Raw genomic sequence first — 24561 nt, forward strand, 5'->3', positions numbered from 1 at the left:
AGTAGCAATATTCTATATAGAATACCAAGGAATAGCAAGATCCCAAAGAGTAACAAGATTCTAGAATCTCAAAAGGTAGCAACATTCCGGAATCCCAGAGAGCCACAACATTCCAGAATCCCAAAGAGTACCAACATTCCATGCTACCAATCCAGGGCAAACAGTGGCTTCTCCATGCCTTTCTCAATAACAGACTATGGACTTTTCCTCCAGGAAATTGTCCAAACCTAGGAAGTGACATCAGAGGGATAGCTGACATGACGTGGGCAGCAAGTTCATGATGCTGCTCACACTGGGAAAATGAAAGAGGTGCAGGGGAAGGGAAGTGGGTGTGGTATGGTGGAAAGGTTGGGAAGGAGCAGGGGATGGAGAAGAGGGCAAGGGAGGGGGCGCTACCATCCCAGGCCCTGCTCACCCTCACTATGCCACTGGATACCCTCTCTGATTTCAAGCCATCCCCTCCCTCCCCATGATCCAAGGCTCCCATCTGACTCCCCTCCCCACAGTTGCCCCTTCCAACCTCGCTCCCCATGCGACACCCCACTCCATGCAGGTGGGAGCTATGTTGGCTATGGGCAAGAATGAGTTGGAATTGCCGAATCACCAGGGATTGAGGTAAACCCATGCCGTCTGTGGTCAGTGGGTGGAGGTCCTGTGGGGGTGCAGTTAGAGGGGTCAGTAGATGGGTTTCAGTCATGGGGGAGCATGGGAAGAATACCTGAACATTTTCATTTTGTGTCTTCCCCAAAATGACATGGGAAGCACTATGAAATGAACATTTTCTGGCTGCCCATCCCTAGTGATCCGTACTGGCAAATGGTCTTCCTCTAGCAGCTGAGATGAATATTCTGATTAATTGCAAACAATCTGATTGGTTGGAGCCCAGGGTTTAACTCCATTTCTTTGACTTAACAATAGAGGCGAAATCAATTGCAGAGAACCCAAAACAAGCACAGAATAAGCGATAGGAAAACGAGAGATGTTAGCTGTGCAGAGATGCATGAAAGAGGGAAAGCAGACAACACAGATGGGCTTTAGGGTCCTTCCGAGCCATCACCTATGATTCTGGTTTCAATTAAAACATGCAATGAAATCACTTGCTAAAAACACTTTTATATGAGATTTCAAACTTTTGTTCTGCAGAAATAAAATTAGCACAATGGATAAAATAATCCTAATTTTTTTTTTAAATGCGCTTTCAAAAATCACAAAGACTAGGGGATACGCAATGAAGTTACATGGTAATACTTTTAAAACAAATAGGAGGAAATATTTTTCCACTCAACAAATAGTTAACCTCCATGGAATATGTTGTCAGAGGATGTTTAACAGTGATTAGCGTAGCTGGGTTTAAGAAAGGTTTGGACAAGTTTCTGGAGGAAAAGTCCATGGTCTGCTATTGAGACAGACATGGGGGAAGCCACTGCTTGCCCTGGATTAGTAGCAGGGAATGTTGCTACTCTTTGGGATTCCAGAATCTTGTGAAATCTTGATACTCTATGGCAGGGGTAGGGAACTCCAGTCCTCGAGAGCTATATTCCAGTCGGGCTTTCAGGATTCCCCCAATGAATATGCATGAGATCTACAGTGGTGCCTCACACAACGAACTTAATTGGTTCCAGGAGCAAGTTTGTTATGCGAAAAGTTCGTTATGTGAAACGCGTTTTCCCATAACAATACATGTAAAAAAAAATAATTCGTTCTGTAGCATAAAATATGCTAAGATGACATAAAAAAAGAAATTTTTTGTTATTATTTTTATTTAGATACATCTAAAAACATAATTGTTTTTTAAAACAACACACATTTTTTAAATTTAAAGACAGACTAAGTAGAGTCTAATTTTACAGTGAGAGAGGGCAGAGTCTCAGCGGCAAAAACTGGGACTTAACTGTTCATTTTTTTTTTTTTCTAGCATCGGGGAAGCGGCGAGAGTAGCTCCGCCCCCCCAAAGCAGCCCCCTTTCCTTCTCACGCTGACTCTCTCTCTGGCCCCCTTTCTCTGTCTGTCTTTCTGTCCCTCTCACTGCCCCTGTGTCTTTCTTTCTTTCTTTCTGTCTCCCTCCCTCCCGCTGTCTGTCTGTCATTTTTCCCCATTTCCCTGTGCAGCAGCATAAGGGGTTAGGGAGTTTCTCAGGCTGGCAAACTGTCTTCTCCTCTCCCTCTCTAATGCTCCTCCTATGCTTTCCTTTTCTGTTCTCTTCCTCCTTCACCATCCCCTCCTCTTTGTCCAATCTCTCTCTCTCTCTGCTTCTCTCCTCCTCTCTGATTTTCTTCTTCTACCTTGCCTCTCCTCCACCCTCTGATGCTCGTCTCTCCTGATTCCCCCCTCTGGTGCTGGCTGACTCGTGGCTGGCACCCATTGGCTGCTGCGCGCGAGACCTGCCAGCGGCCGGATGCAATGGGAAGCAGTCATCTGTTGGAGGCTGTAGTCGGGAGTCAGCGCCGTTAAAGCTGGTGGTTCTGCTTAGAAAGAACCACGCGCCTGTTTGAAAACTGTCACGCCGCTGGAGCCGGGAGGCGACAGAGAGCAACCGTTGCCAATCCAGCGCGTCTCTCCCCGTCTCCTCCCTGTGCGCGCATGCTTGCTCTCAGGCCTCCCCTCCCCACCCCACCATCCTAACTCATACCTGAGGCCGTCCACCACCAACACCACTTCCGCAGCTCGCTCGCGCTTCGATACCCCGTCCCCTCTGACGCGGGCCGCCTCGCTGGAAACAGGAAGTGTTTGGGGGGGAGGGCTAGATGCTGGATAATCGGGGGAAACAAGTGAGAGAGGGCAGTTAAGCGCAGTGCCTGCGCGGAAGGATGCAGCTCGGGCGACTTCGTTGTGTGAAACGAAGTCCGTTGTACGAATCAAGACAAGAAGTTCGTTGTGCGCAGCGTTCGCTGTGCGAGGCGTTCGTTATGCGAGGCACCACTGTATTTGCATGCACAGCTTTCAGTGCATATTCATTGGGGAAATCCTGAAAAACCGACTGGAATACGGCTCTCGAGGACCGGAGTTCCCTACCCCTGCTCTATGGGGTTCTGAAATCATTTGTTAGTCTTTGGGATTCTGGAATGTTGCTATTTGGGTTTCTGCCAGGTTCTTGTGACCTGGATTGGCCACTGTGGAAATTGTATACTGGACTAGATGAACCAATGGTCTGACCCAATATGGCTATTATTTTATTCTTAAAATAAAATAAATAAATAGATAATACATTTACCTTTACAACCCACTTTGGATAACATATAGTAGCAAGAATGTTACATGAAATAATATTTGTTCTGTAATGTTATACTTGTCCCTTTTCATCTGTGATTTTTTTTGTTGCTTATGGTAAAAACCGTTGGGTCAGGTACCCCCCACTCCCAATTTCCCTGTCCTGTGCCTTAAACCAACTCACCAGAAGTTCTGAGTCCCTGGCCACCTGCCTGGCAACCCCACTAAATCCCAAAATTCCCCTTAATGACAGCAGGATTCCCTTTTGTGTGTTACAGACTAAGCACCCGGCACTCCCCTGACGATGCTTCACTAACTCAGCTGCTAAATTAGACAGTATAGCATGGCATTGATGATTCTCTGAAGAGAACTTCAGTGGACTCTCACCAGCAAGAGCTTGACTCTTTGGGGCATAGAAATGAAAATCACTGCAATATGTAATAAAAGTGAGCCAAGTATAGGACAATCAAGCCATTGCGACATCACTGTTGATGTTGGCTCTGATTGGTGGAATGATGCATTATGACATCACGATATCTGCTCTGGTTACCTGAGAGTGAAACTCTTCACACTAAGGTGCGGGGCTTATCAACATGGGCTAAGGCGGTGTCTTTCAAACTTTGCCAAGCCGCAGCATGCTAAACTTGATGGTCGCGGCTCGAGGCATTGAAGGGAGCAGATGTTGTTGCAATGATATCATGCCCATGCGTGATGTTATCAAATTGACGTCCGTGCTTATGCCTCCTCCCTAACAATCACGCTGTGTTACATCCCTCCAAAAAAATGGACCCTAGCCAAGGAAGACTTCGCCGAATTTCTACTTTCCAACTCTTTAGCAAGTCCATACAACCTTCTATGTGGAGACATCAACATTCACTAGAGCAAACAGACCTTCCGGACATATACGACTTTTGGTTACTAATCTCTCAACTAGGCTACTTCAAGCCTCCACCCATCATAACCCACCAAAGAGGCCATCAGCTAGACCTAGTGACATTTTCCGCCAAAAACCCATCCACCCCTAAATTTTACTGGAAACATGACATCTGGACAGACTCCCTATGGTCCGACCACAAACTATGCCACTTCTCCATCCAATGCCAACAAAAAGCCACTAAAAACAGAATATCAAAAAACACCAAAACTCACACCACTAGAGGTAAAATCGACCCGGCTGAATTCTGGCCCCTCTACGAATCTCTCTCTAAACAAAACGAAGAAACGGACCAAATCATGACCTCCTGGATCAAAGACAGCACAAATATCTTAGACGAAATTGCCCCCTTAAAAACACGCAGAATTAGATCTCCAATCCAGGACGGATGGTTTGACTCGGAGTTACTACAGGCAAAAAGAGACCTAAGAAGATCAGAAAGACAATGGATTAAATCTGGTGCCCAAGAACACAGGGCTACATGGAGACTTAAACTAAAAAACTACAAAAACCTCACCAAGGACAAACGAAAAAATTTCTATGCCCACAAAATTGGAAATGTCACTAACAACAGCAGCACCCTTTTCAAACTGGTCAACGACCTCTACAACCTTGAAACTCTCACTGACACCTGCGTTAACGAATCCACTCTAACCGCTAACACCCTTGCAGACTTCTTTAACACAAAGATACAAAAATTAAGATCATCGATATCTGCCCCAGCCAGCCCCCACTGGGACTTCCCAATCCTTCTAAACTCAGACAGGCCCAAACTAGACCCAGGATCCAGATCAGACCTAAGCTGGAATCAATTCACAAATATCGACTGGCCAACCTTCAACACATATTTTAACAAATATTCAAATTCCTTCTGCAGACTGGATACCTGCCCCCCCCCCCCCCCCCAACATTATGAAAACTGCGCCAATACATTTTAAAGCCAATATGTTAGCATGGGTAAACCTACTACTAACCACTGGCAGTTTCTCAGCAGAACAAGACCACATTTCAATAACTCCTCTCATAAAAAACAAGACAGAACCATCAAGCACCCCATCCAACTACAGACCTATCGCAAGTATCCCGCTATTCACCAAAATAGCAGAAGGGGTGGTAAACGCCGAACTTACCACATACCTAGAAAAATTCGACATCCTTAATGACAACCAATCAGGCTTTCGCTCCAATCACAGCACCGAAACCATCATAGCCTCCCTCCTAGACCACATACACACACTCTTCAGTCTGGGATCCAGTGCCCTGATTTTACAACTGGACCTGAGCAGTGCTTTCGATCTAGTCGACCACGACATTCTCCTAGACTGCCTTGCCTACATTGGCATCTCCGGCCAGGCCCTTAACTGGTTCAACAGGTTCCTACGGAACAGATCTTACAGGGTATTTCAAAACGATTCCCTCTCCTACTCCTGGGAAAACTCCTGCGGTGTGCCACAGGGCTCCCCCCTGTCCCCCACCCTGTTCAATATCTACCTCACCTCCCTAGGAAACCTCCTGCAAAGCCTCAAGCTAAAATTCTTTATCTACGCAGACGACATTACCATAGTCATCCCTCTAACCAATTTCACTCAAGAACTCCTTAACTCCCTCACAAGCATACTTAGTCAGATAGAACTCTGGATGCTATCCTACAGACTAAAATTAAACCCAGACAAAACAAAATTCTTCCTAGCAACCCCCAAAGACAAAATCAAAGACACCACAATCCAAATAAAAGGATCCACATTCCCCCTCGAACAAACCTTAAAAGTACTGGGTGTAACACTGGACAAACATCTCTCCCTCGAGAAACACACTGATATCACAGTCAGGAAAAGTATCTCGATACTTTGGAAACTCCGCACCATTAAAAAATACTTCGATGACTCTTTTTTCCGCTTCTTAGTACAATCCTCCATCCTCAGCATACTGGACTACTGCAACATCATCTACTTGAGCTCCACAAAGAAAACAATCAGGAGACTAAAGATGATCCAGAACACCGCTGTCTGCCTCATATTTGACCTGAAAAAATGGGACCATATCACCCCTTTCTACCACTAACTCCACTGGCTCCCACTAGAATCCAGAATCATATTCAAATTTGCCTGTTTTTGCTACAAAACAATATTTGGTTTATCCCCAAGCTACATCACCCCTCACTTCACCCTTAACCACAACTATAAGAACTCCCGAAAAATTCAACTCTTCGCCTTCCTCTCCCTAAAACTATGCCGCTCAAAAAAATTCCTTGACAAAACCTACGCCTTCCAAGCCGCCAAACTAAACCCTTGGCTAGCCCAAATGGTCCTCCAGGCCTACAACTACCTCGACTTTAGAAAATTACTCAAAACTCACCTATTCCAAGACCAAGACTCTTAATGCCCCTTTTCTACCCTCCTCCTCCCCCCGTCCTGATCTGCTCCCCTCCCCCTTCTCCCTCCTCTCCCCCCACTTCGCTCCCTGCTGTTCGCAACTCTGTGATCAATTCGATATGCAACCACTTGTAACTACTCTCGCCTTGCTGTTTGCAACTCTATGATCAATTTGATATGTAACCACTTGTAATCTCTGTTTAACCAATGTGAACCGCCTAGAACTCTTCGGGGTATGGCGGTATACAAAAATAAAATTATTATTATTATTATTGGTGGAATGAGGTATTATGATGTCACAATACCAGCTCTGCTTGTCAGAGGCTGAAAGTTGTCACATTATTTATTTAGTCAATTTTCGATACTTTTCTCCTAGGGGAGCTCAGATCGGTTTACATGAATTTATTCAGGTCCTCAAAGCATTTATCCCTGCTGTGCTGGTGGGTTCACAATCTATCTAATAATAATAATTTTATTCTTATATACCGCCATACCGAAAAAGTTCTAGGCGGTTCACAACAAGGTGAGCTAATACATGGGACAAGGGAGGGATTAAGTGACTTGCCCAAGCAGCGTGGGTTTGAACCCACAACCTCAGGGTGCTGAGACTGTAGCTCTAACCACTGCGTCCCACTCTCCCTTGGGGGTAACAGTGAAAAACACATCTCATCAGTAGCCTTTGTTGCTATCGTGCCTTTTGTCTTTTGTGTACAGGCGTTGGGTTGGGTGTTTTGTGTTGGGTGTTTCAGACATTCATTTTAACAAACATTTCAAATGTTTTAATGAACACAAGTCGATTTCATATCCCTTAATTGGATTTTGTACACACTACAACCTCGATGAAGCAGTCACGAATACACATCCATCAGTGATGCTGTCAAATTTAAGCCGTTTCAAGGTTCCCCAACGTTTTGATTTTATTCTCCTGGAATTTGAAGCAAAGAAACAAAGACACAGGAAAAAAAAAAAATCTTTAGAAATGTATTTAAGTGTTGCATTGATTTTGTGCTTATTGCCTTCTACCAGTATGAATCTACCCTTACAATTATTCTTAGATCTAAAGCTTCCATTTTGTTGCAAGTATAAGTGATATTATTGTTTCTCGATATTCTCAGGTACTACATTAAAGATAAGGATACCTTTTTTGACAACGCCACCCGCAGCCGAATAGTAAGTAGATCTATGAGGTCAACATTGTGGGACCCTTATAGAAGCATGACAGCAGATAAAGGCCAAATGGCCCATCCACAGCATCCACCATCTCTTGGTTCTTTCACGAGGGATTCAATAGGCATACGTGAAATTACTCCCTCACCTTGGATCAAGCTTTCAGTCTGTACTGATGTAGAAGCTTGTAATGGGAGCAAGGGCAGGGGTTTTGGAGGGGTGATGTTTATTAGCCCACTAGAAGTGCTTTTTGAACCTGTGGGTAGAACGAGCAGGACCTATCAAGGTTTGCGACTCTGTTTTTTTCTCTTACTTGTTCCACACACGAGGACTAGGTAGTTGGCCTTATGTACGGATTCCCTTTGTGGGTGTTCTTCAACGTACTTCGTCAGCTATAATATAATAATTTAGCTTATCCCTCCAGGTGTAGGAACAAATTTGTATCTCTGGTGTGTAGAGTTTCATCAGTCTCTCTTCAGAGCCTTGCTTGCTTAGTAGTTTTAATTGAAGGGGTTAAAGTGCTAATTAAGGGCTAGAATAAGTGACTTAGTGACTTCTTGATTAACCTTGAAACAATAGTACAACTGCTAATAATTTGAGTATATAGTATACCTAAAAGTGTGCAATTTGTTTTCCTTTTGTGAAGAAGGGGGTAGAAAAGAAGCCAAGGATGAGTTGATAAGACCAATAAAATAAACAGGAATTCCTCCTTTAAAGGTATATAAAATAAAGTATGAGTAATCTGTGGTCATGCTTAGGGTTACCATATTTTCTTCTGCAAAACCCCAAATAGATGACCACGCCCACCTCTGCCTCAAGCCCCGCCTATCTCCACGCAGCCTGCTCTCTTTCATGACGAGCCCGAAGCATGCGCGGATTTGTATGTTGTCCTCCGCGCATGCTCAGAGGCCCTCCAGATGCGGCCGGAGCTCATCGGGGCTTTCCAAAACCCGGACAAGCTGCCGGGAACCCGGCCAGTCCTCTAAAAAGAGGACATGTATGGTTTCCTGGACGACTGGTAATGCTAGTTGTGCTTGTATATATATCTGTTGTTCTGTACACAATGTGAGGCATTAGCATGATGGACTATTACCTTTATGGCCCACCTTGATAGGATACTAGGGATGGACATTTGTGCAAATAATGATAATAAGTTATTTATTGGCTAACTCCCCTCCCTTAATCATATGTTTCTCCCTCTGTATTCATGGGGACTAGGGGCGGACCGGACCCGCGAATACGGAAAAACCGTGAATAACTTAAAGGCAGCAGTGTGTCCCCCAAGCTTTGTCCATTACGCTCTGCTTCGAAGCGCAAGCTCCTCCGTTGCCCCGCACCTTTTCAAAAGACATCTGCAGCGGTTGGAGCGATAGCGAGGGCTGGTTCCACGTTCTCCCTTCCAGTCGTTGTTGAGTGCAGGAGCTAGGAGGGAGAGGAGGGTAAACTGTGGTTCGTTGTCTTTAGTAACAAGGTAAGAAAGAAAGACATGCTGTAAGTGAAACTTCATGGGGGAAAGTGCCCGCTCGGCCATGCTGCAAGCTGCAGAAGATGCTGGGATGACGTCATTCGGGAGGAGGAGCCAGCACGCTAAAAACTGCGAATAATCGAAACCGCGAGTGCAGAAACCACAAATTTGGAGGGAGAGCTGTGTACGCTTCCCTAGTGCTGTCTCCACCGCCGGGCTCCAACCAGGCTTGTCCTATATTCATCACTCTGTATTTTGTGACTTTTCTGCACTGAGGAAAAAAAATAAATCTTTGGTTCTACCTGAAAAGGTATCCAGCACCATCACCAGATTGCGGCTATACTCTCTCGAAGAACGCAGGGAGAGGGGAGACATGATCGAGACATTTAAGTATATCACTGGTCATGTAGAGGTGGAAGATGATATTTTCTTTCTTAAAGGAACCTCGGCCACAAGAGGGCATCCGCTGAAACTCAGGGGCGGGAAATTTCACGGCGACACAGAGAGAGTATTTCTTCACAGAGAGAGTGGTTGACCATTGGAACAAGATTCCAGAGCAGGTGATCATGGCCAACAACGTGGTTGACCATTGGAACAAGCTCCCAGAGCAGGTGATCATGGCCAACAGCGTGGTTGACCATTGGAACAAGCTCCCAGAGCAGGTGATCATGGCCAACAGCGTGGCTGACCATTGGAACAAGCTCCCAGAGCAGGTGATCATGGCCAACAGCGTGGCTGACCATTGGAACAAGCTCCCAGAGCAGGTGATCATGGCCAACAGCGTGGCTGACCATTGGAACAAGCTCCCAGAGCAGGTGATCATGCCAACAGCGTGCCTGATTTCAAGAATAAGTGGGATGCCCACGTCGGATCTCTACGAGGGCAGTGTAAGGGTATCGCCACCTGAGTGTGATCTAGGAGGGTAGTTAGGGAGGGTTAATAGAGTGGGCAGACTTGATGGGCTATAGCCCTTTTCTGCCGTCATTTTCTATGTTTCTTTGTTTTTTGGGTATTCTCCCAGAACCCCCAATTAGCCTGAAAATACAATGCGTAGTTCCCTACGAAGAGAAGCCTTGTTCCCTCGGTTTGTTTTTGACAATATTGTATTTTAATTGTGATGGCATTTTTGTACTCTGCCTAGAAGGTTTGAAGGGGCGGCATAATAGATTTGAAATAAACTTGAAAGCTTGAAGCGTCACATGTCATCAGTCTGTCTTTAGGGCTTCTTTTTCACACTGCATGTCTTAAGTTTCCAAGTTTATTAAAATTTTTGAGAAAATGTCTTAAAAAAAAAAAAAAGGTTTTATTCAAAAAGCAAGCAGCCATAACAAAATATACAACTACAGTGCAAAATTGCAGACTAACGAATGTTGTTTTGTTCATGCATTTGTCCAGATGGGAGCCACCTCTGTTCTGGGGGGGGGGGGTATTCTGTTTCCGCTTGCATATCCCTTTAAGTCTTGAAGAGTAGCAGAATTTCTAAGCTATATGTGCTTACTTTGTATCTTTCATAGTGCAAAGGAATCATAAAGGGAGATGTATAACATATTTTTTCCCCCTAGGTGTATGAAATCTTAAAGCGCACATCTTGTACGAGAGCCAAATATAGCATGGGTAAGGATGATATTAAACTACATAGAGCATTTTCTTAGGCGATGCTTTTGAACCATGTTGTTACAGTTCAAAACTCTACTGAAACTGCTCTGACTTTAGGATGGCAAAGAGCGAGATGCCCGGGCCATATCAGCTTTCACTAATCTTACAATATATATACTCAAATATAAGCCTATTTGAATATAAGTCGAGACCCCCCCATTCCCTCCATAAAGAAGGAAAAATGGTTGACTCGAATATAAGTCGGGCGGCTTAATATTCAAGTGCCCTGCCCTGCCAGGATCTGCACCCAGCGCCCCCTCCCTCCCCTGTCAGGCTCTGCACCCAGACCCCGTCCCTCCATCGCAGGAGCCATCCAGGAAGCCATTCAGCGCTGAGCAACAGCGCCAAAGCGTGCTCTTGTTCGGCTGAAGAAAGAACTCGGCAGCGACCGACCTGCGGGGCAGGAGCATGGAAAACTCGCTCCTGCCCGCTACACTTCTGGACCACCTGGGATTCCAGCGGCAGAGGAGGTACGATCGACAGGCAAGGGACGGGGGATAGGGTAAAGGGCCTGGTGGCCCAGCGGAGGCCTGCAATAAGTCTCGGAGGGGGCGGGTGGGCGCTGGGTGCTGGCCCAAATATAAACCGAGACCCCTATTTTTGGGCCCCCAAATCCCGGTTTATATTTGAGTATATACAGTAATTATGCCTACCTGAGAAGCTGAATTTTTGTTGTTTTTTTTCCATTCTTGAAAGACACAGGTAAGGGCTTCTTACCTGTATGGACATGGCTCATTAAGCTCAGAATACAAACTGGAATGAGTGGAATGCCAGGAACTTTGTGATAAGCTTTTGTACCGTAATGAAGTCAAGAAATACTACCAGCCACTGAGAAAACGATAACTTGAAATCAAGTTCCAGGTGTTGCACATCGCATCCTTTCTTCAATAAAAAAAAAACAGAATGTGAGAAAAGAAGCAGAACCAAAATATCAAGCAAATGTCATGCTTCATACACCACGCAGAAATGCACATAGGGACGGCGCAACCCACTGCGTAGACTGTGTGGATGCGGAGAGGGGCAGCACCACTCAAACGGTGACGTGTGGAGAGCCTGAGTTTCAACAATCCTCTCCCCCAAGTGGATTGGTAGGAACTGACTTTCCTTAGCATTTTAATGGCTGATCTAATGCAGCAACGAAAGAAAACACCCCTCCCCCCTCTTTCTTACTAAACCACAATAGCGGTTATTAGCACAGGAAGCTGCGTTGCTCCCAATGCTCATAGAGTTCAATCCAATAGGTAACCTTCCCTGTAGCCCTATACCCCTCCCCAGTAAAACCAAAATTAAAAGTGCAGACATGTTCCCCAATGATCTTCTTGAATGGACAAGTTTTAACGTTCAAACCATTGATCCCTAAGACTTTAGTTAGGGTGACCAAGGAAAGAGAGACACTTTGAAACTTCAAGAAGTCAGATCAAAATTAGCCTTGACTGAGGCATTAGAGGTTTCTACTGTGGCCAGGAGCACTAGAGAATGACACGAGGACAAATCTTTCCCCATCCCCATGGGAACTCATTTTCCCATCTCGTTCCGGCGAGTTCTTTTCCTGTTCCTGCCCCATTCCTGTAATCTCTGTCCTCATCTGCACAAGCCTCAAACCCTTGAAAATCCTAAGTAGCAACATTCTAGAGCTCAGATTGTGATGTCATAATGCCTCATTCCACCAATGCCTAAGCTCCGTCCTCATCTGCACAAGCCTCAAACACTTGAAAATCATAAATAGCAACATTCTAGAGCTCAGATTGTGATGTCATAATGCCTCATTCCACCAATGTCTAAGCTCCGTCCTCATCTGCACAAGCCTCAAACCCTTTAAAATTCTAAGTGTTCGAGGCTTGTGCAGTTAAGGCAGAGCTTACAGGAATGGGACAGGGACAGAGACAGCGACAAAACTCGCGGGGACGGGATGGGAAAATTGAGTTCCTGTGGGGATGGTGACAAATATGTCCCTGGGTCATTCTCTATGGAGAACTACATGCTTCGATGCTCCTAGTAGTCCTATGAGCTTTAGAAAAGTATCGGAGCATTTAGCGTTTGGGGCCATGGGGGGAGGGGAGTGAGTTAGGGTGGTTCATTTGGGTTTCATGAAAATAGTGATACTTCTGCAAAGCTTTGTCTGATGTGGGACAAGAGTACAAATTTCACTTAACTCTTTAAACTGGGGTTTACCAAAACTAGAGTGCCAGGACGCACAAAATTGATCTCAAGGCTTCCTGTTCTCTTTGTCTAGGAAAATTTTAAACCATTCTATCACTTGGCTGGATGATATTTCCTGTTCAAAGAAGTTTTTTTTTTTTTAAATTATTTCAACTGAATACAGGCAGCACAATTAGAACAGTTAAACTGAGTTAATCATTGTCAGAAGAAGAACACCTGGATGAAAGATGTCTATAAATGTTTAAAAAACACAGATTAATATCGTTTTACAAGTGTGATGGATAAATAGGCTCTTTGCTGAAAGGAGGGCTGAATTTGATAATATATTTGTTGAACTAAATGATTAAGATAATAGGATGCGTATAAACGTGTTCTTTGTATGTTATGAGTATCAAAGACTTTTTGATCATTCTGCTTGATTAAAAAGATGATTGTAGCTATTGACAAAGAGATTATGTAACATAAACCTTCGGTGATTGATTAATTTATTAAAATAGTAACGTTCAAGTCAGAGCAGGATTACTATTTTTTTTTTTTTTTTTTTAACAACCAACGATCCTAAAAAGAGCTAGATGAAACCGGACTGAAACCTGGGTATGGAGGAAGAGGATGGTTTTGCTCTTTAAATGTAGACCCTGGTGGATTGTCTCCATTCAGTAAAGCATCTCATCGTTTCACGTTGTTTGCAAGGGAAATCTTACCCAGGAGGATTTGAACCGAAAGGTGCTGGCAAAACTCATAGGAGAACATAGCAAATATAATAATATCTCATGTCAGGACATCAGCATTGCTTTCCTTTTAAAATCCCTTCATCTCTTTAATCAGTACAAAATCTCCTTAATCAGTAATGTGCTTTCATTAATTGCGCAATTGTACACTGACCTCCTTAACTAACTAGCTTTGTTGGCAGGCAAAATAATTGTAAATGGACTAAAAGAACAAATCGCTGAAAACCTTGTGGTAAAATACCTTTAAATAGAAAATGTTCCCCTCCTGAAACCAATCACTTTTCTGTAATGATATAGGCCCCCTTTTATCACGCTGCGTTAGGGTTTTTTTAAAATCACAGGCCACTGCAGTAAAAGCTCCGATGCTCAAAGAAATGTTATTTTTATACCACTTATAGCCTAAGTGGTTTACATTCAGGTACTCAAGCATTTTTCCCTGTCTATCTAATGTAGCTGGGGTGATTAAGTGACTTGCCCAGGGTCACAAGGAGCAGCATGGGATTTGAACCCACAACCTCAGGGTGCTGAGGCTGTAGCTTTAACCACTGCGCCACTCTAGAAATCACAATGCAATGAAAGTGAGCCAAGTCTAAGACAGTCAAGCCATTGTGACATCACTGTTGAGGTTGGCTCTTATTGGTGGAATGAGGCATTATGATGTCACAATACCTGCTCTGCTTCTCAGAGGCTAAACCTTTTCACATTATTTCTTTATTCAATTTTCTTTTTCGTTCTCCCTGGGGAGCTCACAATCCCTCCACCCCACTTCCCCGCTTTTCCTCTGGGTTTTCTAGCCCTATCGGCCCCCTCCTGGGCTCAAGGGATGATAGCCCAGGAGGGGGCCGATAGGGCTAGAAAACCCAGAGGAAAAGCGGGGAAGTGGGGTGGAGGGAATGTGGGGAAACCGAAAGCTACGAGGGTAAAGGCTGAGAGCAAAGCAGAAGCACAGGGAACAGGAGAACTGACCGAAGTTCAAGGGGAGGCGGCCCAGGTAAATACAGAGGTGGAGGAAAAACGACGGGACCTGCGGTGCTTGTACGCAAATGCAAGAAGCCTCATGGCCAAGATGGGTGAACTAGAGGTCGTGGCCAAGGGGGAAGACCTGGATATAATTGGAATTACAGAAACATGGTGGACAGAGGAGAATCAATGGGATGTGGCACTGCCGGGGTACAAGCTCTACAGGAGGGACAGGACCCACAAGAAGGGAGGAGGCATAGCACTATATATAAAGGACTCTATCTACTCGGTCGGGATGGATATGGCAACGAAGGCAGAGGGGCTGGAATCGCTATGGGTCAAATTGCCGGGAAACAAGGGTGCAGGCATAAAACTGGGGCTGTACTATCGCCCACCTGGTACACCGGAAGGAGTCGGACACGACTTGGAAGCTGAACTGAGACAAGAATGCAGGACTGGAAGTGTAACAGTGATGGGGGACTTCAACTACCCGGGGATTGACTGGAGTATGGGTCACTCCAACTGCACTAGGGAAACAGGATTTGTAGAAGCTGTGAGGGACTGCTTCATGGAGCAACTAGTCAGGGAACCGACGCGAGGGAGTGCTACTCTTGACCTCATCCTAAACGGATTAGGGGGGCCTGCAAGAGGGGTAGAAGTGGGAGGACCACTAGGCAACAGTGACCACAACGCGATCAGATTCACATTAGAAAGGGGGACACCCACAGGAAGGAGGACCGCAACGACTGCGCTCAATTTCAGGAAAGGGAACTATGTTGCTATGAGGGAAATGGTGGGGAGGAAGCTCAGAAACATCCTTAGGATGGAGACTGTAGGAAGCACCTGGACCCTATTCAGGGACACCCTGCAGGAAGCACAAAGAAAGTACGTCCCCAGTTTCAGAAAAGGCGGCAAGAACAAGCGGTCAAAGGACCCGGTTTGGATCTCAACAGAAGTAAAGAGGGCAATAAATGACAAAAAAGTATCCTTCCGGCGATGGAAAAAGGACCCAACGGAGGAAAATCACCTGGCGCACAGGAAATGCCAAAAGGAATGCCACCGAGAGGTTAGAAAAGCAAAAGGGAAATATGAAGAAGGGCTGGCCAGGGAGGCGAAAAACTTCAAGGCATTCTTCAGTTACGTAAAGGGGAAGCGACCAGCAAGAGAGGAGGTGGGGCCGTTGGACGATGGGGATAGGAAGGGAGTGATTAAGGAGGATAAACAGGTAGCTGAGAGGTTGAACACATTCTTCTCGTCGGTTTTCACGAGAGAAGACACATCTAATATACCGGACTCAGAGGAACTCATGAGCGGGGAACAGGCTGAAAAACTGGAACACATAGAGGTAAGTAAGGAGGATGTCCTCAAACAGATAGACAGGTTAAAATGCGGCAAATCGCCGGGCCCGGACGGGATCCACCCAAGGGTTCTGAAGGAACTAAGACAAGAAATAGCGGGCACAATCCAGCATGTTTGCAACCTATCCTTGAAAACTGGAGAGGTACCAGAGGACTGGAAATTGGCGAATGTCACACCTATCTTCAAGAAGGGATCGAGGGGTGACCCCGGGAACTACAGGCCGGTGAGCCTGACTTCAATTACAGGGAAGATGGTGGAAGCTATGATCAAGGACAGTATTTGCGAGCACATCGAGAGAAATGGCCTACTGAGAACAAGCCAGCATGGATTCTGTAAGGGAAGGTCATGCTTAACGAACCTTCTGTACTTCTTCGAGGGAATAAGCAGTCGAGTGGACAATGGGGAACCTATAGACATCATTTACCTCGATTTTCAAAAGGCTTTCGACAAGGTGCCACACGAAAGGCTGCTTAGGAAGCTGTGGAACCACGGGGTGGGAGGGGATGTGCACAGATGGATCGAGCACTGGTTGTCGGGTAGACTGCAGAGGGTCGGAGTGAAGGGCCAATATTCTGACTGGCGGGGAGTCACGAGCGGTGTGCCACAGGGATCGGTGCTGGGGCCGTTACTCTTCAACATATTTATCAATGACCTGGAAAAGGAGGCAAAGTGTGAGGTTATAAAATTTGCAGACGATACCAAACTGTGCGGTAGAGTTAGGTCCAGGGAGGAGTGTGAGGACCTGCAAAGGGACCTGGACAAGCTGGAAGACTGGGCAAACAAATGGCAAATGCGCTTTAACGTGGAAAAATGCAAGGTCATGCATATAGGGAAAAAGAACCCGTTGTTCAACTACAAATTGGGGGGGGGCATTGTTGGGAGACAGCAGACTTGAGAGAGACTTGGGTGTGCTGGTGGATGCATCACTGAAGCCATCTGCACAGTGCGCAGCAGCCTCGAAAAAAGCCAACAGGATGCTGGGCATCATAAAGAGGGGCATAACAACCAGGACGCGGGAAGTCATCATGCCATTGTATCGAGCGATGGTGCGTCCACATCTGGAATACTGCGTTCAGTATTGGTCGCCGCACCTCAAGAAGGACATGGCGGTACTTGAGAGAGTTCAAAGGAGAGCAACGAAACTGGTAAAAGGGCTGGAACACTGCCCATACGCCGAGAGATTAGATAGGCTGGGGCTCTTCTCTCTGGAAAAAAGGAGGCTCAGGGGAGATATGATAGAGACCTTCAAGATCATGAGGGGCATAGAGAGGGTGGATAGGGACAGATTCTTCAGACTGAAGGGGACAACAAGTACGAGGGGGCATTCGGAGAAACTGAAGGGAGATAGGTTCAAAACAAATGCAAGGAAGTTTTTTTTCACCCAAAGGGTCGTGGACACATGGAATGCGCTACCGGAGGAAGTGATCAGGCAGAGTACGGTACAGGGATTCAAACAGGGATTGGACGGATTCCTGAGGGATAAAGGGATCGTGGGATACTGAGAGAGATGCTGGGATGTAACACAGGCATAGAAAGCTAACCAGGTAATAAGTATAGTAACCCAACAGGTCGTGCATGTGCAAGACCGGAGGGTTAGGACTACGATGGGAAGATAGGACTTAAATGAGAAAACAAGGTGGCAAGGGAGCCCCTTCTGGTGATGCAGACAGGTCGTGACCTGTTTGGGCCGCCGCGGGAGCGGACTGCCGGGCAGGATGGACCTATGGTCTGACCCGGCGGAGGCACTGCTTATGTTCTTATGTTCTTATGTTCTTATGTACCTGGGGCAATGGGGGGATTAAGTGACTTGCCCAGGGTCACAAGGAGTACTGCCTTCTGTGAGTAGTGAAGCTTTTACCGCAGCAGCCCACGATAAAAATCCCTAGCACAGCTTGATAAAAGGGATCCATAATGATATAAAAAGCGAGAAGTCCGGCGCTGTGTTTGGTGGCCACCTTAAAAGCAGCCAACGATCGTGTGTGAAACACATGACTGCACTATTTATAGAATCCTGCCATCAGGAAAGGTAGGCGCCAGAAATATAGGCAATGGGCACAACTGATGGCATTCTTTGTGCCTCAATAGACAGAGCACCTATGACGTGCGCTGCCCATGCGCGTGGCCCACTTGTGATAATTCACTAAGGGCAAGATTCTACAAATGGTGCCTGTATCGGTGGTCGCCTAGAAAATGGCCGCCAATCACATGCCAATCATGCAACGGCACCACCTGCAGGATCGCGGCTATGTGAAAGGTAGGCACTGGAAATGTAGGTCAGAAATGAGAATCGCACCTATGGAGGCACCTTATAATGCCTAATTGCCACTTCCGGTGTTAAGCACGCCTGCTGTGCTTCTTTTTTTTTTTTAGTTCAAAAAGTTTTATTGATTTTATAAAAGATGAAATACAAAGCCAACAATATGCGTGCTCCAACAAGGAGCACATTATAACAATGTCATTAACAAATGTGAAGTGCATCCACAGTGGAATAATAATTGGTGCAGCCAATTAAGTTAGGCGCCTACCACCACCTAACCAGAAGCAGGTCTTAAGTGACATAAGCATCAACTTATAGAGCAGCGCCTAACACTTGCGCGTATAATCGCCAAATTGATGGTGCCGGACAAATAAGAACATAAGAAGTTGCCTCCGCTGGGTCAGACCAGAGGTCCATCGCGCCCAGCAGTCCGCTCCCGCCGCAGCCCATCAGGTCCATGACCTGTAAGGTGACTGGCGTCTAAGTCCTTTTAATCCCCTTAGCCTTATCTCTACCTCTATCTGTATCCCTCAACCCCCGTGTCCTTCAGGAAATTATCCAATCCTTCCTTGAAGCCCGGTAGGGTACTTTGTCCTATTACAACCTCTGGAAGCGCATTCCAGGTGTCCACCACCCTCTGAGTGAAAAAGAACTTCCTAGCATTAGTTCTGAACCTGTCCCCTTTCAATTTCTCCGAGTGCCCCCCTTGTTCTTGTGGTTCCCAATAGGCTGAAGAATCTGTCCCTTTCTACCTTCTCTATAGCTTTCATGATCTTGAAAGTCTCTATCATGTCTCCTCTGAGTCTCCGCTTTTCCAGGGAGAAGAGCCCCAGCCTTTCCAACCTGTCTGTGTAAGAAAGGTTCGCCATCCCTTTTACCATTTTCGTCGCTCTCCTCTGAACCCTCTCAAGCTATTCTACAAACTTGGTTTACCAATTGCTTTACATTAGGCGCCCCTTAGAATTGCATTTCTAACCAATAACTTGTCAGTGATTTTTGTTCTAAAGTACACTTCCCCATCCGTATTCGCGGTGGTTAGGGGCAGAGCCGTCCCGCGATTATGGAAAAACCGTAAGTAATATTCGGGCCAGTTCTGCCCTTATCCCCCGCTTCCCCCGGCTATTTTTAGCCCTGTAAGCCCCCCTTAAGCCTTACCTGGTGGTCTAGCGGGTTTTCAGGCAGGAGCGATCTTCCCACGCTCTTGCCCCGTGCAGATCGCTCACAGGGAATGGCTGCCTTGAGCTCCCGTAGTCTCTCGAGCCATTTCCTGTGAGCGATCTGCACGGGGCAGGAGCATGGGAAGATCACTCCTGCCTGAAAACCCGCTAGACCACCAGGTAAGGCTTAAGGGGGGGGGGGCTTATAGGGCTAAAAATATCCCCAAAAATGAAAAAAAAACATTTCTGGTCAAAAATCGAGAATAACCGAATCCGTAGATATGGAATTCATGAATACAGAGGGGGAAGTGTAACATAGAATATCTACATACATAAGAATTATAGTAAATGTCTTGGAATAGAACTATAGCAGTGGTCTCAGGCCCTTTGCAGGCCACATTTTGGATTTGTAGGTATTTGGAGGGCCGCAGAAAAAATAGTTAATGTGTTATTAAAGAAATGACAATTTTGCATGAGGTAAAACTCTTTATAGTTTATAAATCTTCCTCCACCCACCCTCCTAAGGCCCTTCTTTGCAGCATCCTCCAGCTTCCCCCCCCCCCCCCCCCCACTGGCCTCTCGGTCTTAGTTTCAGCTAATTACCACAATCTGCAGAGAGGATCGCCAGTGTTGTAGCATTCCTTGCAGGCTGCCATTGACCTCCGCAGCACGTTCCCTCTGCCGCGGTCCCGCCCCTCATCTGACGTCAGGGGTAGGATCGCGGCAGAGGTAACATGCTGCTGAGGACGACGGCAGCCTGCAAGGATCGCTACAGCATTGGCAATCCTCTCTGCCGGCAGCGGTAATTATCTGAAGATAAGAGCGGGAGGCCAGGGGCGAAGCCGGAGGATGCTGCAAAGAGCGGGCAGCACTAGTACAGACCGCGGACCATAAAATAGTACCTGGCGGGCCGCATGTGGCCTCTGGGCCGCGAGTTTGAGACCACTGAACTATAGGAATCACTGCTTTGATGGACTTATTTCCTAGGATCATTCTTTTTATTCAATTTACTCTTTATTGAGTTTGTATTTTAGTATGTTTTGATTTGAATTTGTATTTTTTGTAGGTTCCTTATTTTAAGTATGTCAATTTTGTAACGGCAGAATAGGAAATTTTAAAATAAATAAGATGGAATGATCTCAAGCTGACACAAATCTTGATCCTTCGGTGCCTCCGCTAACTTTGATTGATTATGTCATTGACTCTAGGTATTACCACATTAATAGCTAATCATGTCTACGAAGCAGCCTACCCACTTCATGACGTAAGTTTGTTTCCTCTATTTGACTCTTTTCGCTGGTTTTTGAAGAGTGTTGGGTCAGAATTGGGAGCATTTTTCTTATCCCTAGTAGAGGTCAGTACACAGACCTTAAACCACGGTGAATGTCGATGTACGTTTTGTCAACCTGCAGTAAAATTCTTTGAGCGGTCTGGTTGGAGAAGCAACGGAACAAAATGAAGACGGTGATGATTATATCCTTATGAGTGGCATGAAGTGACATGGGTAGGGGGTAGGCTAGATGCACTTCTCTTTACGAGAAGCTTGGAGCAATATGGGGACCAAAACTATGCCAGGGTACACCTGGCGGGGCCTCCGCGTGTGCGGATCGCCGGACTTGAAGGACCTAGGGTCTGTTCCGGAGATGGCGCTTCTTATGTTCTTATATTGAAAGCGAACAGTTCATTGTATCGTAGGGCTCCTTTTACGAAGCCGCGTGAGCAGTTTAACGCGCATAATAGCGTGCGCTAAGCTGCCGGCCGCGCTAGACGCTAACGCCAGCATTGAGCTGGCGTTAGTTCTAGTCGCGTAGCGTGGTTTTTGAAACACGCTAAAACCGCTAACGCGGCTTCGTAAAAGGAGCCCTTTGTGTCTTGGTATCACCGTTGATCAAACAAACTGTTTTATCAGCCAGACACAAAGATACAATGAACTGACAATACAGTGGTTCATCTGATACAAGACGTACACCTTTGGAATACATGGAATTGACTTTTTCATATTGAAAGGACAGCTACCTAAAGATTTATTGCAACCCCAGGTCTTCGATTTTTATAGTTTTATATTTGTAATTCACCTTATTAAGCATAAGTTGTTGTGTGATGATTTGAAAATCTATAATGATAAAATGCTAGCCCGCGAATGCGCACTTGCGTTGCGTGTTCCCTGATCCCTGTTCTGTCGCGCTGTGCCAGCTTCATACGCATGCGCGCATACTACGTCACCAGACACGCGTCGCAAGTGCGGGACCGCAGCCAGCCAACGATCGCCTCCACAGCGGAAGGACTGGACCCCAGCGCTGGACATCCTCTCACGAGCCGCATCAGCGTCGGAGAAGGCTTCCGATGCTGGCAGGGATCGAGAGGAGCCGTGGCGCACCTCAAGGGGCGGGAAGGGAAGCGCAAAAAAAAAGTCCAGCTGATACTTTCTTTGCGGGCCCCAATCCAAACACCGATTCAAGCAGCGTGTGCAGCACTCTCCACACGCTGCTTCGGGGCCTTCTACTGCCCTGATTTGCTCTGCCGTGTCTCTGACAATGTCATCAGGGACGTGCCAGAGTAAATCAGGGCAGTACACAGCCCCGAAGCAGTGTGTGGAGAGTGCTGCACACGAAAAGTCACCGTGCCTCAGAGTGGCCTGCGAGGTTCCTTACAGCCGGTAGGCTGTTTTAAAGAATAGGAGCCGCATGCTGGACAGGGGGAGCAGGTAAGAGGGTCAGGGGGAGAAAGTAAGGAGTGCTGCTGGACAGGGGGAGCAGGTAAGAGGGTCAGGGGGAGAAAGTAAGGAGTGCTGCTGGCAGGGGAGCAGGGAAGAGGAACAGAGGAGCAGGTAAGAAGTGCTGCTGGACAGGGGGAGCAAGGAAAAGGGACTGGGGAGCAGGGAAGAAGTGCTGCTGGACAGGGGGAGCAGGGAAGAAGGACAGGGGGAGCAGGTAAGAGGGTTGGGGGAGAAAGTAAGGAGTGCTGCTGGACAGGGGGAGCAGGGAAGAGGAACAGAGGAGCAGGTAAGAAGTGCTGCTGGACAGGGAGAGCAGGGAAAAGGGACTGGGGAGCAGGGAAGAAGTGCTGCTGGACAGGGGGAGCAGGGAAGAGGGACTGGGGAGCAGGGAAGAATTGCTGCTGGACAGGGGGAGCAGGGAAGGACAGGGGAAGCAGGTAAGAGGGTTGGGGGAGAAAGTAAGGAGTGCTGCTGGACAGGGGGAGCAGGGAAGAGGAACAGAGGAGCAGGTAAGAAGTGCTGCTGGACAGGGGGAGCAAGGAAAAGGGACTGGGGAGCAGGGAAGAAGTGCTGCTGGACAGGGGGAGCAGGGAAGAAGGACAGAGGGAGCAGGTAAGAAGGTTGGGGGAGAAAGTAAGGAGTGCTGCTGGACAGGGGGAGCAGGGAAGAGGAACAGAGGAGCAGGTAAGAAGTGCTGCTGGACAGGGGGAGCAGGGAAAAGGGACTGGGGAGCAGGGAAGAAGTGCTGCTAGACAGGGGGAACAGGGAAGAGGGACTGGGGAGCAAGGAAGAATTGCTGCTGGACAGGGGGAGCAGGGAAGAAGGACAGGGGAAGCAGGTAAGAGGGTTGGGGGAGAAAGTAAGGAGTGCTGCTGGACAGGGGGAGCAGGGAAGAGGAACAGAGGAGCAGGGAAGAAGTGCTGCTGGAAAGGGGGGAGCAGGTAAGGAGTGCTGCTGGATAGGGGGAGGTAAAAGGAAGGGAGAAGGCCTACTGCTGGACAGGTGGAACAGGCAAGGGGTGATGATGGACAGCCGAGTAAAGAGAGAGACAGAAAGCGGTCAAGGAGAGAGAGAAAGAAAAAAAGACACACACATCTATTCTAGCACCTGGCTAAAGAGAGAAAAAGAAATAAAACCACACACACACACATATATATTCTAGCACCCGCTAATGTAACAGGCTATAAAACTAGTATGTAATAAAATATTTATTCAATAGTATACATATGTAAGCATGGCCAAAAATGGCTCCTCACCGGTTAACTGAAAATTGGCTATACTAGGGGCATCCTGGAGGCAGAGTTGAGACTTGGAGAGGCCCTAAGCTTTATAAGGCTTGGAGACCCCTTGTATACCCTAGAAACAATACGTCATTGATATATATTAATATATGTAATAATGAACTTCTTTCCATACCAGAAAGCTGATAAGCCTGGAAACAGAAAATTTATGCTTAAAATACAGTGATACCTTGGAATCCCAACAAAAAATTGGAGCAAATTTTGCCCCAGAATCCAAACGTTGCTATGGAATTCGAACTCCCTGCACGCTGTTCATGTGTGTTTGTGCGTACGTTTTCCCAGCGCTCAGGCCACCCATACGTCATTCAGTTCATTGTCAGAAGCTGTAGTGAAAGCATCTCGGGTGATTTTCACCTTTGTGTAGTGTAGTGAGGAAAATACTGAACTGTATTATTATTTGTTAATATTTTACCTTAAAATCCAGTGTATTTACTGCTAAAATTTGAGTTTGTGGGACCCAGAAACAGATTAATCTAGTTTCTGTTTTTTTTAAATGGAACTTGAACGATTTGGAACTCGAATGGAGTTATGGAACAAATTAATTTTGGATTCCAAGGTATCTAGGACCCAGAACTCTGGGAACTAGGGACCCAACACGGTCCGTGTTTCGACAAAACTGTCTTCTTCAGGGGTTCCTAAAGGTCCTGATACATAAGTTCGTGGATCAGAGGCTAAAAACGTAAGGGGGAGTGGAACACCCTGGACACTGTCTTGGTAGGGGGCGTCAGCGCCCCTCTGCCTCCCCCCTCATCACGCTCACGCCCTCCCTTCTTCCCCCTTCTTTAAATCTTTTCCTGTGCGAGCAACTTCTCCAGCCTGCTGATCACGCCAGCCTGGCTCCCCTCTCAAATCACTTCCTGGTCGCAGGAAGTGACATCAGAGGGAATGCCAACGCTAGCGCGAGCATCAGGCCGGAGAAGCTGCCTGCGCGGGTGAAGATTTAAAGAGGTGGGGAGGGAGGGCGCAAGTGTGGAATGGGGGGGCGGAGGAGGACCTGGGGGGGGCAGAGTGGAGGGCACAGGGAGGTGCCCCCACCCCAGTCACCTCCTAACCATGCTTTTCCACTGCATCATGCTAGAGTAGGTATGAGAACTTGTGATGGAAGTAGTAACTTTTGCTAAC

The 24561-nt window shown here is 46.7% G+C and overlaps 1 protein-coding gene across 1 annotated transcript in view; it reads left to right on the forward strand.

Annotated features, from left to right (window-relative positions):
• The window catches only part of ANO2 (anoctamin 2), a 228699-nt gene that overhangs the window by 67306 nt on the left and 136832 nt on the right, over window positions 1–24561 (forward strand). Inside the window, exons 5-7 of the mRNA XM_033953477.1 lie at window positions 7629–7683; window positions 10708–10759; window positions 20631–20686. Of these exons, the coding sequence (XP_033809368.1) occupies window positions 7629–7683; window positions 10708–10759; window positions 20631–20686 (163 nt within the window). The remainder of the gene's footprint in view (window positions 1–7628; window positions 7684–10707; window positions 10760–20630; window positions 20687–24561) is intronic.

Source organism: Geotrypetes seraphini, chromosome 7, assembly GCF_902459505.1.
Source record: "Geotrypetes seraphini chromosome 7, aGeoSer1.1, whole genome shotgun sequence".
In the NCBI taxonomy this organism is placed as follows: domain Eukaryota; kingdom Metazoa; phylum Chordata; class Amphibia; order Gymnophiona; family Dermophiidae; genus Geotrypetes; species Geotrypetes seraphini.